Source organism: Ixodes scapularis, unplaced genomic scaffold (genome assembly GCF_016920785.2).
Source record: "Ixodes scapularis isolate PalLabHiFi unplaced genomic scaffold, ASM1692078v2 PGA_scaffold4__175_contigs__length_147842914, whole genome shotgun sequence".
Classification (NCBI taxonomy): Eukaryota; Metazoa; Arthropoda; class Arachnida; order Ixodida; family Ixodidae; genus Ixodes; species Ixodes scapularis.
Genome location: NW_024609879.1, coordinates 111,672,656 through 111,689,678, shown reverse-complemented (window position 1 = coordinate 111,689,678; position 17,023 = coordinate 111,672,656). Strand labels below are relative to the sequence as shown.

Sequence of the window (17,023 nt, the reverse complement as noted above, 5' to 3'; positions counted from 1 at the left end):
ATCCGAATAAACATTTATACGCCTGGTGTAATTTTTATAAGATCTGGTTTGTTTATTGAACAAAATATATATACTTTTTTGTTGTCTTTTCAATAGGGTATAGGTGAATATACAACTGCTACGCCATTTATATATCACACTTGTGGCGTCACGAAACTTTTAGAGATATTGATCCATACGCAAGACGCCCCCACTCTGACTCCATCTGCAGAACATATAGCGGCCCAAACAGCTCAGAAATGCAAAAGCTTAAGAAATACGATTCTTCGGCGACTGTATCCCCGTGGCGGGCGATTTTTATCTCTACTCCAGGAAGTCTAGGGTGTGTACTGTCCCGCAAAGCACTTGGGAGTTCCCATCGCTGGATTGATAAATGAATGAACGGATGGATGCTATACAACGGCTATACCCTTTATAAAAAGCGGTAGCTTGCGCCACCGAGCCTAGAAATCAAACGTATTATCCATCTCCTCCCCCTTCTAAGCCAATTCGCTTTCCTCATCAGTTTTGTAACTATCTACGGAGCCAGTTTGCGGAATGACGAGGCTGAAAACACGGTATATAAATAAAAGATAAACAGTCTGCACTGAGGCACTAAGCTTGGTGAAACGTCCTGCGCAAGTCAGTGCCACAACCAAACGTTGATTACTATAGTCTGTGATAGGTTAAAAATTCAGGGGAAACCCCTCCCAGCCCTTTCCACTTTAGCAAACGCCTCCTCTCTAGCGTTCGCTCTGGTAAAGTGGAAAGAGCTGTGAGGAGCTTCCCCTCGAACTCTGGACCGACTGTAAGTTAGCTCAGTTACTGTAATGCCCATAGAAAACTGCTTCCCACGAGCAGTAACCCCTCCTTACCCCTCCCCAACGCCCTCCTACCGTCGTCCGACGCGCCACCGTTTTCGGAACGGCTGATATATCGTAATTGCTAAGGACCTCCGCTACCCGGAACACTACAGCCAAGGCCATCGGCGCGCAGGCGCAGTGGCGGTTTCTTCGTAGCGGAAAGTTAGTGGAGGGGGAAATACGGCCTATTAAAGCTCCCTAATGTCTGGATGGCACTTCAGCAAACTGTGCGGAACACAAAGTTTTTAAACGAAAATCTCGATGGCGCTTCAGACAACGGAAGGCGAACTGAGGGGATTCCACAACTGGTAAGACTAGCCCAGTTGTGGAACTCCCTCCACGGGAGTTCCACAACTGGGCTACTCTAGTAACGTTGGTCACAGAGCAGTCTACCTTTTTTTTCCTGCGTCTAAGCATATTTTTAGCGTCGTCATTCGCAAATATCTCTCAGCATAATTCAGAGATTAGTGCTGCCAAGTGGAAAACCAGGCCCTATCGGTTTAATTGAGTGCGATTAAAGCAAACAAGAGCTTCGTATCCTCAATCCCGGTCGTGAAATCGTTCATGTCGCCAGCTACATTCGTGCCCAGTGACGTCAAAACTCGCCGTAAAATTAACCGTTGCGAGTTAACTTTCGTGCAGCGGAAGTCGTCGCGTGACGGCTAGCAAACGGCACTCAATCGATCCCTGGCACAGTATATTCCGAAGGTCATGTTGGCAATCGAACTAGACAGTATTGACCACCGCCCCGCTATAAATACGGCTCGTCCCAGACGAGACGCATAGGCTGCTGATAGCTGGTACGGCCGGCGGCATTTTGTATCGATCATCTCGTCGGTCGTTACAGATCTTTCGTCAACACCCGGCGTTGGCAACAAAGAAAAATTTGTGAGTTTTCTGGTTTTAGTTTTCTGACTGAAAGCTTCGAAATATTGCTATTGTCACTGACAGCCCAAAGGGACAATGAAATCATTTTTTCTACTTCTTGATCTTAGACAATGGCCAACTTTCTAGTACATTGATTGGAATACAAAGTATTTCAAGGAAATATAAAAATGATGACTAACATACGTTCTATAATACCCATGCAATTAAAGTCCTCGGGAAAATTAAAATGAGTTTTGTCAAGAAAAAGAGAAATCGACAATTTTGCGAATATAACCCATATTATTCAACTAAAAAAAAAAATTAAATGTATAGCTGTGAAATAATAAAAAAAAAAAGCTACACACGCCCAAATGTTTAGTTACTACTAACTAATATTCTTTGACTGTAATATAAAATATTCCCGGGGAAAATCGCGATGTATGTTGTTTTCCAGTTGAGAGAGAGCGAGTGAAAGACAAGGGTTTGATAGGGAAGGACAGAGAGATAACCTGATCGTAGGGTCTGGTTTGATGCACTGTACTGGGGGAGGGAGAAGAAAAGTTATGACAATGAGGAAGAAAGATGAGGTGAAGCTTTCAATTAGGGTGGGCAATTAATTGCTATTATAGTGCATGCACCGAGGCGTTGATGTCCAAGAAAGTTCGGAATGTTTCCTCTTCAAATCAAAATTGAAATTAGGAACCACGTGGTCCCGACGTAGGATATCACCGGATGCCATGACTGCAAGCTTCCACAGTGCTTTTTAAGCACACCAGGGAACTTGTCATACGCGAGTGATGATAAGTGCCGTCACGGCACTCATGGACCACGAATGCGAATCCCAATATTCGTTGACGAACTGCTTGTTGAACTGATTGAATTGATTTGATAGAATTCATTGAGGAGCGCATACCTCCGAGTTACGTATTTCTTGCGTTCAACGCGCGAGCTGGGTTCGGAGGACGTGGTGGGGCACCGCGGATGCATCCCAGTGAAAATGCGGAGAGCTTTCGAAGGAAGCGAGGCAAGAAATAGTCCGCTATATTTTCGTATTTTTTGCACGGAAAAGCGGGCTTTTGGCTTCCTACCGTTGTGCACTAGTTTTCCCTTATCCCAATAAACGTTATGCGAGCAGTAAAATCCTAATCTAGAATCACTGTGCTCAGCCAAAAATTCATGTCATGGTCCTTCTGAAAAACAGTAAGGATTGCGGAATTTTCTGATAAAACACCTACTCTCCAAAAAAAAAAAAAAATGCCTGTAAGTTCATTTTTTTTTTTTAGAACACGGAAACAGTCATTCGTGGCCAACAAGAGAATTTGGTCTCAGAGAATGACGAAGCTTATGAATTAGATCTAAAAATACGATGTGCGCAGGCGCCGTCAGCAAGTGGAACGCGGTGTTCAGTGTCCCTGAAATCGTTAACGGTCGCGCCTTACTTTGCGAAAAGTAGTCCCGCACTGGTTACTTGTTCAAAATCAGTAACGGATAACGTCCTAACGTTATTAGAGAGTTTTAGTAGATAGTTTTGGCTCTCCCGCTACGCTATACGCTAGAGCGACGACGCTACTGCGCATGCGCGCTGCTAGCGGAAACATTGCGGAGCTGCGGAGGCTAGCGGAGGCGCGCTAGCGGGCGAAAATAGCGAGGGGCGTAGCGCGGCGTGCTAGCGTGGCTCTCGCGAGAACGAGTCTTGGCGAGATGAGGGAGACCCAGCGAGAGGCGCTGTTCAAGATGGCCGCCACGCCGCGTCTACTCGGTCTGTGCGTTTCGCGATCGTGGTTCTAGGGTGGATTATACCTTGCTGCTGCGAGAAGTACCCGCGACAAAGCCGTTCCACGACTGCAACAGGTAGCGATTCATGGCGGATATACTAAACGCGGCCACGGAAAGGAGAAAAAAAAAAAAAAAAAGAAAAAGCTTCGCAGTTTTTGGTGCTGTGAGCGAAAGGTGCAGCCCCCTGCTCGGCCGCTTTGTCGTGAAGACAAAACCGACTAAAGAAGCGGAGCGAGCAGGCGGATATGAGGGATTTCTGTGGCGCTTCATTTTCGGTGAACAACGACGCAACAGTTGAGCTACAGTGGTTGTCCTTTATTTTTGAAGATTTTTCTCGGTGGCTTTGGCACTTGACTCATATCGGATTGGCTTGGACAGCTTGGCTGACAGTTGTATTCAATTACAAACATAATAGTCACCTACTTACAAAGGAAGCAACGATTAGCACGTTATTCAATAAAAAAACAATATTTTATTAAGATAACGACGTTAATAAAAACAATTGCGAAGGATTGCTTTACAAATCTGTTTTACGCGAGCCCTAGTGTCCGAAAGAGCCGCTAGTGGCGTTGCGTTAGCTCTCGTAACGTTGTAATCCGTAGCGGGTTGCGAACGTTCTACTAAAACTTAAAATGGTAGTTCCGCTACGCTACATATAGCGGAGGTCGTAGCGGCTAGCGGATAGCACAGCGGGAGTGACTGAACGATCTACTAAAACACTCTATTATTTCGAGTAACAAAGAATTCAATTTTGCGTGTTTTGCGTTTTTTCTCTTTGTTGGAAAAAAAAAAGGGGGGGGGGGGCGCATTTTTATTTTGGTAAGTATTTAGGGGGAACCTTAAAAAAAAAAAAAGAAGGATTTGGTAATCACGATGATAATAATCCCCGAAGAGTCTGCATGGACATGGTGTTTCTTTAAATATGGCACTTATGTGCGCACCTGTAACGTCGAGCCACTAAGACGTATTAATTCACGAATAAAAAGAGTAACAGAAAATTCATTCGCGTGACTTTTTGTCGGTAACGGGTTCCTTTTAATTTCAAGCAACGGGTGACGTATTTCGTCACTTTTTCTTATTTTTGAAACGCATGCAACGCTGTTGCTCGCGCACACGGCATTTGTTGGCCTAACACCTGAGCTCCATAATTCTTCGCAGTCATCCGTTGTCTCCTGTTCCGCAGAAATGTGAAATAACGTGCTTTTTTAGAGTGCATAGAATCGAATCAGAATGTAGGTAGTGTGAACACAATAAATCCACGTCCTGCGTTCTTAAAGCTATTAGTGAACATATATAGTATTGCGGCTTTATTGTGTTATTTACTAAAATTAATCGGGAAAGCAGTCGTCGTGTTAGCTTACGTCCAAACAAGCTGAACTAAGCAGTTCCTCCACTATTAACGCTTGGTTAATTTCGTAACTAAAAATTGCTTCAAAGAATGAAAGCGAAAAGAAATGTCGCTTTATATTTTGCGGAAAAGGTAAGAAAGACGAAAATGCTACAAAGAATGTAAAAAAAATAAGAAGAAGGTGTTTTATTTAGCGAAACGTCCAGGCATCATCTTGATCTTTTATCCTAGAATGCTGAAAGAGATGGTTGCTGCTGGCGATAGCGAAATCCCAATAAATTTAATGCATTTCAATAAGGCCAGGTTCTTCAAATACGTAATTATTGATGGCATCGAGTAGTCCGAGAATATCTTAGTAGCTTAAAACAAGTATCGTCCTGTTCTTACAATGCCTTCCAGGGGTAAAACATAAGATAGCTTGTTGTGCCGGAAATTATTCCGCCCCCCCCCCCCCCCCGCCAAAAAATAAAAAAGTGGCAACAGAAGTTTGGCAAAACAAACGAAAAGTCTCTGCCACTCTAAGTGTTTTTGTTAATAAAGGTAAACACCTTGACGGGCGTGTTTCAGCAAAAACGTTAAAAAGTTTCTACCAACATTAGTGCAAATAAATAATTTCACCAATTAAAAAAGCTAAATTTTCACAAACGAACAAAGCTGGCAACGCAGAAACGTGGATGATATTTGCATCATTCGCGTTTCTACGCCATGAACCATGTCCGCGAGTGGAAACTTTGGCACATCCCAGCGCTTATCATGTCCTCCAAGTCTTCAGAACATTGACTGATTCAAGTGTTTTTAAAGACTCTCAGCGAGATTATTTCAAAATTTTATCGGTAAGTTTATTTTTACTAAATAAAATGTTAGTTGGTAATTTTTGTGTTTATTGTATAGCTAATTATTATGATTTCGCAATGCCTCACGTCCGCCATGGCGGTCAGTTTGCTCCTGAAAAGAGTTGTTTTCTTTTTTTCTCAACCTTTTTTGGGGCAAGAATTTTTGAAAGACTTCTCTGAAACACTGGCTATAGAAAAGGTATTAAATTCGCCTTTGAAAGGACGATTGCGGTGAAGAAAAATACATTTTATTGTTTTTTACATATTTGTTTTGATTTCAGTTTAGAATATTTTATCAGTGAGATTTTAAACTGTTTTCGAGAGCGTCGCACGACGTAGTGCGACGCCGCGCGGTGTCTGCTGAATTGTTTGCCGCCCAGATCTTTAGTTCCAAGAAAACTTTTCAAACAGTCGATGAGAAGTAGAAGGCTTTTCGAGTAAAGGCATTTCTCCTACGTTCACAATAAAAGGCTAACCATTATTTTTTATGTGTTAGAATTATGCACACGCGCGTGCACACATTCAACACACACGCGCGCACACCCACGTACACGCATACGCACTCACACGAAGAAAAAGCCAGCCTGAACGACAACGTGCGCGAACCTTACGTAAGGCGCCCACCGGTGGATTTTTTGGCGAGCGTTGCCGTGGGAAATTTACGGATATATTTTTAGTCCCTATGAAACTCGGGCTCTGTACCTTATCGGCAGCTATCCGACGCGCCGCTTCAGAAAAGAGACTCCGTGGTACGCTGATTTTGAAGAAGTCGAGCCTTCTGTTGTGAGGATTGGAATTTCGCTCGGTGTTCGCAGAAGTATTCATTGCATATACGTTTAGCGTTACGCAAGCGATAGGATGCCAAAAGTCTGGCGTATCTATTTTTTTTTTTTAATTTCTATGCTTTTACAAGTGGTACTGAAGATCGGAATTGAAGAAAAAGCCCAAAACGGGATTAGATCGATAAAAGTTTCCAGATGTCAAATCCCGGCTAGAAACCTAAAAATAAAATGGCTTGACATAACTTCAATATCGAAATATTGAGCGAAACCATAAAAATCTGCGTTAAACGATTGTTGAAGTTCAAAGGGGAGCTTTCGCGACGTTTCTATGGTCACCGACTGGGCTCTGAATTTTTTTTTTCAACCCACTAATACACACGGTTGAACTAGTAACTTAAATTATAAGTAAAATAAACAAGATAAATATTTCTCGCAAAGAAAATTCATTTTAAATTTGGTCTTCATCACTTTTTTTTTAATTACCAATTAAAAGACTCTATAACTAAAGACATGAAGAAAGACGTAATTTGAGCAGCGCGAACTGTTTTTGACAGGCTACAAGAAGTTCGATAGTGTGAATTGAATTCTGAATAAACTCACTCTGGCAAAAAAAGAAAAAAAAAAAGTGACCTTTTGTGTTGATTTCTTTACATTAGATACTAGCCCGTTTTAAAGCGCAAGAAGATTTTTATGCCGTGATGAGTAAATCCATAATTATGCCGGGATAAGTAAATCCAGGGTATTCTAAAAGCGCGCGTTTGGAATTTGGCTAGCTCGAGAAAACGCCGGAGCTCTATTCAAGACTGTTCCTTATGATTGTAGTGAATTATGAAAATCTGAATTAATTGACTGTTTTGTTTTCCCCCCAAATACCCATGGACTACTTTAAATTTCCGTGTACTATTATAATATTATCATTATTATTACGAACAATGTACATATACAGGTTGTTTCTTTGCTGCTGTGAAAGAGGGAAAAGTTTTTCAAGCAACATCTGAACTTTCTTTTTTTCTTCTCCGGCTCTCTTTCCAAATAAAAAAAAAAATGTATACGATTGTGGATTTCGACTGGAGCGAAAATATGACACTGCATGATGTTAAGTTCAGTACTGCAGCCCCTTTATTAACTCCTGTTCCGTTTTCTTCACTACCGGCTCGGTGTGATTGCAAAGGAAAAATATATTTGTGGAGTTTTCAAGCTGGGGGTAGGAGGTGGAGCATGCTGCGTCTACTGCGACGGATTCTCATAATAATTTCGCCTACGCAATATTTCTGTTAACTAGAGCAATCTTAATAATCTGATCGTCGTATAACTTCATGGCAATACTGGCGACAAACGATCCGAGTCATCTTTTTGGGGGAATATATATTTCCTCCATTCTCATTACCGCAAAACGGCATAGAACCTTACGACGTAAATTATACAATAACGGCTCATTCTCACAAGTCACGACGATAAAATGAATTGTGGCTCAGTGACTGATTATGTCTCGGATGAATGCAAACATTATTGGAGTTTTCGGAAAATTGCAATGCGTACTATTTATCATTTCTACAAAACGTGCTTGACGATCAACCCTGCACAAATGAATTACTTTACAAACACGAAAGATACGTATTAGTGAGTTTGTTTTTAGAAGCGGTCTTAAAGAAACGTGGGGCCTGGCAAATTCCGAACATAACGCTTCTCAACCAATCATGTAGTAGCGTTAACCGATAAGAACGCGCAACAACTAATCAGGAAGCGTGAACATCATGAGCCACGCCACGGTTTCCTTTAGGCAGCAACTACAGGACATGCACCAAATTAAGGGCAGAAGATTGAGTTACGTAGTTGACACCATCGAAACATGTGTCTTCTGATATAATTCAAAACGAGCGTGTTGGTGAATAGATATGAATATTTGAAAGGATAAAACACCAAGGATGGGGGGTGGAAACAGGGAAGTCATGTTTCCGTCCCAGTCCAGGATGTTCTATCCTTTCAAGTATTTGTATAAATGTTTTCTCTCGAACGCCTTTCCCCCCACTGCGCACGCGATCGAACCATCTCGAAAAGGGCAGCATCATTCATTAGGGACTAATCGGGATTGCATAGTCTGATTACTTTTGAAAGGGATAAAGTTACTCGTAACCGTTGCTATATTTTTCCTCTCCCCTCTTCCTAATAGCGCCGTTTGTTTCCACGACCCTTTTACGAAGGATGTATCGAACCAAGTCTCCAACGAAGGGGACGGCCTACCAAAAGGGGAGGATTAAGAGGATGTGTAGAGTTGGTAATCCGGTGAAGCTATAGTACAATAATGCGTAGCACGAAAGGCCCGTTTTCGAAACCGACCGAAAGATGGGCCGTTTTGAAAATCCGAAGTACTAATCGGAAAAGTAACGGCTATTACTATAAGTAGCGGCGATTTACTTTTTCTCTCAAGTAATCCAGTAATCTAAATGAATACTTCTGGGCCAATACTAATTGTAATCTATTGTTTTTGTGTTTGTTTCTTGAGTAATGTGTACAAGACTGTGTGCAGGGCTGCCTTTGTCTGCACTACACTCGTCGAACGCGCTCGAATGCGAGAACCAAGCGCCGGACGCCTGCGTTCCGCGTTCTAACGCGTTTGACAAGTGCAGTGGAGACAAAGGCAGCTGACTTTAAGTCTACCCTCTAATCCTTCCATTCACAGCTCGGCGTTCTTTGACGTCCATGCGACGCTCTAGTCACCTCCTCTCCCTCACTTTCTCGACGCATAAGGAAGGCGGGCGCGCGGAGCACGCGTACCTACGTTCCCAGCATTCTCCTTGATGCTTGGGTAATTAAGCGAAAGGTCTATTCCCTCACGACGTACTGCAGCGAAAACCCTGCCTTATGTATGATGTGCGAGCAGTCTGACCGCGACTTCAGAGTGCTTGTCTAATATATGTCACGCCCTGGTCACCTGAAGGTGAGTTGGGAAGTGTAGATTGGCCTTATATTGTAGTAGACCCAAGAACGGAGGCACGCGGGGCTACTCACCACTAACGCTGTAAGGAGAGGCTTCCGCCACGGCTTCCACCAGCAGAAGGAGGCACATCAAGGTCACGAGGCATCCGAGCAGCTTGTCCATGCTTCCAGGGCGACCGCGCCGGGACGAGCTGCACGTGACCACAAAAGAGGACGTCATCAGTGAAGCTCGCTTACTTTTCCTGCTTACACGAGTCACGATTCACTCGCTCGATCGGCGAGGCGGCGAAACACACCATATCGGACTAGCTTTTGAAGCGTGGGTTTTTGCAATCCTTCGTGGAAACACCTTGCCTGATTACGTTCTGTTTCTTCCAAATGCACAATTCGGGAAAGCTTTCAGGTACTATGCAGAGGTCACATCTCTCGCGCTACTTATGACAGAGCCTTTTATCTTGGAAATAAAATTACCGAGTTCATAATGTAACGTATTATTTGAAGACATTTCACGAACACAAAGAAGAACGAAAGAGAAAACGCCATCTTTCTCACGTAAACGGGGCGCTTCCGGTTCGGATACTGCAGTGCGTGCGTAGCTATCTTACACTCCTCGTTGACGCAGACATATTTCCCGTCGTGCCGACCCTTACTTCCTGGCTGGTATACCGCCTTGTCGGCTAGGGCGTGCAATCCGAAGGAGCGGTTCGGAAAAGACGACTTTATCTCTGTTTGCAGATATACGAGGAACAATGGTCTTCCTTTGGTACCTCCTGTCACAATGCGTCTGTCACTTCTTCTCACGACAGACACCTGAGTGCTTTTAAATAAACTCTATTGAACCGCAGCCCGGTACGATCGCCAAACAATGTGTCGTTTATCTGTCGTAAATATAAGACACGCCGAACAGTACTGAACGCCATGTATTCGCCGCTCCGGCGACCGAAATGGGGATCGCCACTATCGGACAAATATGACCGTTTTACTCTGACAGATCGTGCCGTGCCATATGCCAGTTCAACACGCAACGTTCTAGTTCCAGCAAGCAAGCATCGTACACAAAATGATTTGCCACGAGTCTCATTCACAACGTTTCATCCCTGCGGCGATGCGTTGGCATAAGCCAGCTTCCAGAGGGTCGACCTTCTTCGGAGAAGCGATGGATGGACTGCGGCTGTGACGAACGTTGATATAAACGCACGATGTTTGGTTCACGCGGTAGCGTAGGTTGCGTCCAGAGCGACATGGGTAAGACGCCGATACGACGGTAACAACAGGCTCACAGGAACAACTATTCCATCGCACCAACTGCCGACAACATGTAATCAAGGAAGCCACTAGGGACGAGCAGAAATTGCGAAGGGACTAATTTCGTTCAGTTCAGTGTCCTTTCACCAACTGTCGTCCATTTTGCTAGAGTCGCGAATACATAGCTTGCACTGAGGTCACATCACCTGCCATTGAGGTGGTCTCTCCCATGAGCACGTACATTTTGCACCCTCAAATTTAGTTGTTTTTTTTGGGCATAAGCAAGTAAGAATGATCGCCAGCCGGTCAGATATTGAAATTCACAATTTTATATTGTATAGACTGGGTTGTTTTCTAACAGATTCATTGTTGGGTTGCGCGATGATATTCGTTGTTTTTAAACAAATTAAAACAAAATTAAAGTCGGTGAGAGTGCAGGCGAGCTGGTGGTAGCTAATCATGTCGTATTACACCTGAGACTGCGGTGGTAGAAATCGGAAGAACTTTCAGTAGAAGGAACAGACACAGAGAACGTCTCAAATTAAAGTTAAAGTACGCAATTATTCCCGCGATAAGACGTGAACCGACCATAACACCCTTGTACCAGTGAAAGGATTTTTAGGGGAAAAAAACGATTCCCTGTATGAAATTTACTCTTTCGGGAATATCTTTCTGGATTGCTCGGGCTGCCCGTACACTCGTTGCGGTAAAAGTGCCAAGAGCTAAGGAGAAAAAAGAAATAAGCACGCACACTCGTTCTCACTTCATCTCCCTCTCTCACACCAACACACTCACACACACATCACACGGACATAAACACATACACACAGAAACAGGCAGACGCAGGCACACATACACACAAGGTACACAAGCGCAGACACACGCACACACACATATACACACACGCGCGAGCGCAAGTACGCACATACGTTAGCACACAAATGAACCCAGCGCCCACGTGATTTTGACACGGCGTCCTTGCGGTTGTTTTGGGGACGTGTCGGCGGGGGGGACCCATCGGACGTGGTGTACCTAAATAGAGCTTCGGGACCAGGTATATGGTATATTTCTTCAAGGCGGTCGAAGGAGGCACCTGGCACGAGCGGCTCCGTGTCAATAAAGAAAGACGCCAAAGAGAGGCGAGACGTTTTGGTGCGCGCTGTCGCCAGCTTTCGAGCGCGTCTACGCCTGCTTGCCGGTCTCCCAATTACGCGTACTACGTCTCACCGTGCGTTGGAAAATGGCTAATGCTACGTCCCCGGTCAGCCAATCAGCGCGTCGGAAAGAGACACGTGACTTTGCTCCAACTCACTAGTTGCCCGTTGTGCTGTTATAAAGCCAGGGGCGGGAGAGAGGGGGACAGCCGCTTTTGTACGAATTCTAAGTGACAGGCTAATTTTCGAGGGGGCCAATTGTGCCGAATGCGACACACAGAAGAAGGTCTGGGTAAGAGGGAAGCTTCCCATCTCCCTCTTCTCCATCCAACACATTGGGTTCCGGTCTCGCCCACGTAGATTTGCTGAGGACTTTCACTTGCTTCGCATTCGTTGGTCCGATTGACTCCAGGGGTCCGCAGCGCTCGCTCTTTGCCAAGTCACGGTAAAACAAAGTATAAGATCTATAGCCTTCGTTGAACCGCGCGAAAGCTAATAACGTTCGTGATGAGGCCCTTCACCGGTCTGTTCTTGTTTGCGAAACCTTCGCGCGCCGACCTATTCTTAGGCGAGGCTTAATTAGTGCCCGATAGAGTCAGATTCCGCGACACTCGATTTGTTTCTGCCCGAAGGTTTCACGTCGTCTTACTTATTTGAGATGGGAAATCCAGCATCAAGACCCCGCCACCCACCCTAGTTTCGAGATTTAGGCCTTCGCGTGGATTGTGTGATTAGGTGATCTCGACGACTGCCACGCTTTCTCGGATGTTTGATTAGCGCGTCAATGCGGTGAGAATAATTAGGGACGTTTTTTATTGCTTGACGAAATTTATTTAACTTCAACTCAGATATATAGTTCGAAAGAATTCGTTCTTTTTGTCTTGCCTGAAGATGATTCTGAAAAGAGAATCGTACGTAACGTTTCACCTTTTAGCTTTGACCACGTGACGTGACTTGACACGATGACGTCACATAACTTGCCGCCACGTGACATGGCGACATAACCACGTGGAACGATGGTGTGACGTGACCGCGACGTCACCCGATGGCATGTGACTACGTGACAATCACGTGACTTCCGTGAACGAACCTTCTGTCCGAGGAACTTTGGCGAGAGTCTTATCATCTTTTATAGAGGAAATATAAACGCATCAAATCACAAAAGCAGGTTTGGGCTTTAAGAGGTTTGAAAATGTAAGTATTGTGGGAGGCACATTTGTTTTGTGACGTGCATGTGACTAACTAGAAACCAAAAACTTATTTAATGCGTTCAGCTACGTACTTTTTTTAATACCACTAAAGAAAACAACAAAGACCCGGTTCTTTTAAAGGACACGCATTTCCTTGTCAGATGCTGATGGCAACGTAATATTAGATTTGAATTTTTTTTGCAGACAATTTGACCTTGCGGTTACTAATATTTGGATCAGGGAAACATGGCTGCTATATAGTCATGAGCCAGTGTTTAGATTATTTTTATCATACTTGTCCTTGCGACTTAAACATGCGTAGACTTGCGCGTAACGCGCTACAGGTTACTTGTGCCTAGGTACCTTTTTCAGTAGCAGCGTAGTGACCTAGCTACCTTTTTGGAGAAGAAACGAGTAAGTATTTTTTTTATGAAGAAACAATTAATGGTATTAAGTTACGTGTGGAGTGGAACGTGCACAACATAAACACCCAATCTTCTCACCCCATTTCGCACCGTTAATTTGCACGACGAGCAAACGCTAGATAGAACAGAAAACAAAAATGTGTACAAGGTATGTCAGTATAGCCACAGCTATTCCTGAATGAACGCGTCACAAATCCCCCCAAAAAAAGATTAACGACGAGAAATATCGGAATCAGCTAATTCTTTATGCAAAAGTTATCCACTCAAAGTAACGAGCAAATAACTCCTTACAGACAGTCGAACTGGAGTACCGCCTTCGTTTTAGTCGCAGTAACAGGTAACGAATAATTCGTAACTCTTTGAGTAAGTAATGCCATTTAGGTATCTTATTTCACTAACGCGTGCACATGTCTGCCCATACGTTGCTATTTAGGTATTAACTAACTTAAGTTCTCTGTAGCAGTTTTGCTTCCCTCCATCGAACAACAGAAGTGGAACGAAAACCCCGAATAACGCTTATTCCTCGGCGGTTCAGCGGCATTTAAAGAGATACCGAGAAAGGAGCTGCATGTTATCAGCAAGTTCAACGAGTAACAAGACTAAACGCGACCACGGAAATAACACTTTCACCATGTTAAACTAGAATGTTGTAGGAAAATGTCTTGCTATGAGGACGACAAAAGTTTAGACAAGCTCGTATATATATATATATATATATATATATATATATATATATATCAGTGTGTCGAATCGAAAAAAATACGGGTTCGGTTACGGTTCAGATTCAGGTAAATTTATTTTGTTCCGGTTCAGTTCCGGTTCGATTAATTCGATCCGCGAACCGGTTCGGGGCGCTGAACCGGTTCGCGAACCGGTTCGGAAATTATAAATGACAAGTTGCAACATCGAAATAAATTACAAATAAAACATCTGAAATCTGCACATACGAAACGGGATACATCGTAGTGTAAGGCTCAGGGATTTCTACCAGGAATGGTTTCTTTATGTGCACTCAAAGGTTACCTCACCGACGCTTACGCATTCGGACTTCATCTAATTGGGTCCGACGCAGTAGCTGTAAAATCCGCGACCTCCTTACAAACCCACTCACAAGTGGAACTCGCTAACTATCCCGCCACCTCGACGTGTAAGCAATTGAAGGAACAGTGGGGAGAAAATACAGCTTTCTTTATTTGAACTAGCCTTCGGTAACTCAAATTAGACCCTTAAAGAAGTTTTCATTAAACAAGATACGGAATATGAAAAACACTTCACCGAACGCAACGCCAGAAGGACGTAATAGGATAAATATTAAAATAGAAGAGTTCGCTGTCTCACAAATATGTTAGCTTCTAAGTGCCTATACGAAACCGGATGCATTATTATCAAACTCCACAGCCTTTTCTTTTCTCATTCCGATGGAAGCAAGCTTCAAGAACTCGCGCGTTCTAGAAATGTGTTATGAAATGAGCACACAGCAGCATTTAGGATTTACGAGATTGTAAGAAAATGAAATCCCGTGACGCGATTTTTTTTTTTTTACACAACCTTCCAATTCTCTTTTTTCCGTGCAAGCCGCGACCAGCGCAATACTGGTTCCTATGTCAAGATTCATGGATGTAGCGTTTATATTCCTAAGACTGAGTGGAGAAGAAAAATATGTAAGCGAGGTGTGTGTCAGTTGACGGCACTTAATAAACAAATGGCATTGATAGCACATTCATTGTCAACAGCGCGTGGCCGAACCGTTTTTACATGAGCCCGTAACCATTATTTTTTTTCCGGTTCAGTTCCGGTTTGGGTTTATCGTGATAACAATATAACGGTTCGGGTTCGGGTTCAGTTCCGGAAAAAATACCGGTTCGGTTCGGTTCCGGTTTGACACCCTGATATATATATATATATATATATATATATATATATATATATATATATACATACATATATGGGCCGCGTGATGTAGCCAAGCTGTGTCAATATTTAGTCAAATGTAACCAGCCTTGAAAAAGGTCCGTGTCAGGCCGAAACGTCGACGGACTTTACGAATATGTTTTAAAAACTCCAACATCCGTCTCAAGTGCGTTCTTCTGACGTATATATATATATTTTTTTTTTCTGAATGTTTGTGCAGTACGAAGCATCCCTGTGTTCGTCACGTTTAACAGACATTAGGCGGGGGGGTTGACGTTGTTATTTATTTTGATCATATTACCGATGAGCGCCTTAACGAAAAAAAATAAATAAAAAAGGCAACACAGAGTAGACAAAGAACTTGAGGGAAACCGTTTCTTCTTATTTTCGTTTCGAACTGCAGAGCGGCTAGAAGGGGCGAGAGAAAGTAAAAATCGTTCAATGATTTTCCAGGTTCGAAAGGACTGTTTAAATTTTGGCGTTAAAGGGCTACTCCACCGATTTTTTCATTGTCTCCGATTTGCTTGAAATTTTGCTAAACTAACCAACAAACATCGCGAAAATAGTATCACAAATATTAGGTCAAAATATTGTTTTTTCGCGAAGTTATTGAATTTACAATTCTGGTCCTCACCGTGTTTTTCAAGCTCGAAGTCTCTACTGGCAACAATGAAAAAGTGACGTCAGTGGAAGGCAGGGGTTCACTCTTTGGGCTGTAGATTTCGTTTTAAACTGATTCGAAGCAATTTCATGGTGTCAAATGAATGCTTGGAAAGCTCGCTGCAGTACCCGCGCTCCAGCACGGAACAAATGATTGGCATATTCAATTTTTTGGCTGCTTGCTCGACTGGCAAGCCTGCCTGCCACTGACGTCACGGCCCTGAAAAGCGCGCGTATATTTGAATGTTGGTTTTTGCATCATTTTCATTTGCCGATTTCGCAATAACTATTATGAATTTCGCGATTCTAAATAGCATACCGGAGAGAGTAAAGGCCGGGGAGTCAGAAAATATAGTTAGTTGAGGTAGCTCAAAAAATCGGTGGAGTACACCTTTAAAGGGGTACTCCACCGATTTCTTGGCTATATTTTCTGACTCCCCGGCCTTTACTCTCTCCGGTATGCTATTCAGAATCGCGAAATTCATAATAGTTATTGCGAAATCGGCAAATGAAAATGATGCAAAAACCAACATTCAAATATACGCGCGCTTTTCAGGGCCGTGACGTCAGTGGCAGGCAGGCTTGCCAGTCGAGCAAGCAGCCAAAAAATAGAATATGCCGATCATTTGCTCCGTGCTGGAGCGCGGGTACTGCAGCGAGCTTCCCAAGCATTCATTTGAAACAATGAAACTGCTTCGAATCAGTTTAAAACAAAATCTACAGCCCAAAGAGTGAACCCCTGCCTTCCACTGACGTCACTTTTTCACTGTTGCCAGTAGAGACTTCGAGCTTGAAAAACACGGTGAGGACCAAAACTGTAAATTTAATAACTTCGCGAAAAAACAATATTTTGACCTAATATTTGGGATACTATCTTCGCGATGTTTGTTGGTTAGTCTAGCAAAATTTCAAGCAAATCGGAGGCAATGAAAAAATCGGTGGAGTAGCCCTTTAAAGGACAGTTATTAGGCCCCGGAGATAATGCTTCTTGTCCAGAAATCTTGTTCAGTGCTATATATCTAGCTTCTCATTCTTAATATTGTTATCAATTCA

General features: G+C 43.4%; 1 protein-coding gene across 1 annotated transcript in view; it reads right to left on the bottom strand.

Annotated features, from left to right (window-relative positions):
- Positions 1 to 17,023, bottom strand: part of LOC115319667 — a 50,500-nt gene that overhangs the window by 30,450 nt on the left and 3,027 nt on the right. Inside the window, exon 2 of the mRNA XM_040218019.3 lies at positions 9,458 to 9,576. Coding sequence (XP_040073953.1) covers positions 9,458 to 9,548 — 91 coding nt within the window. The 5' untranslated portion in view covers positions 9,549 to 9,576. The remainder of the gene's footprint in view (positions 1 to 9,457; positions 9,577 to 17,023) is intronic.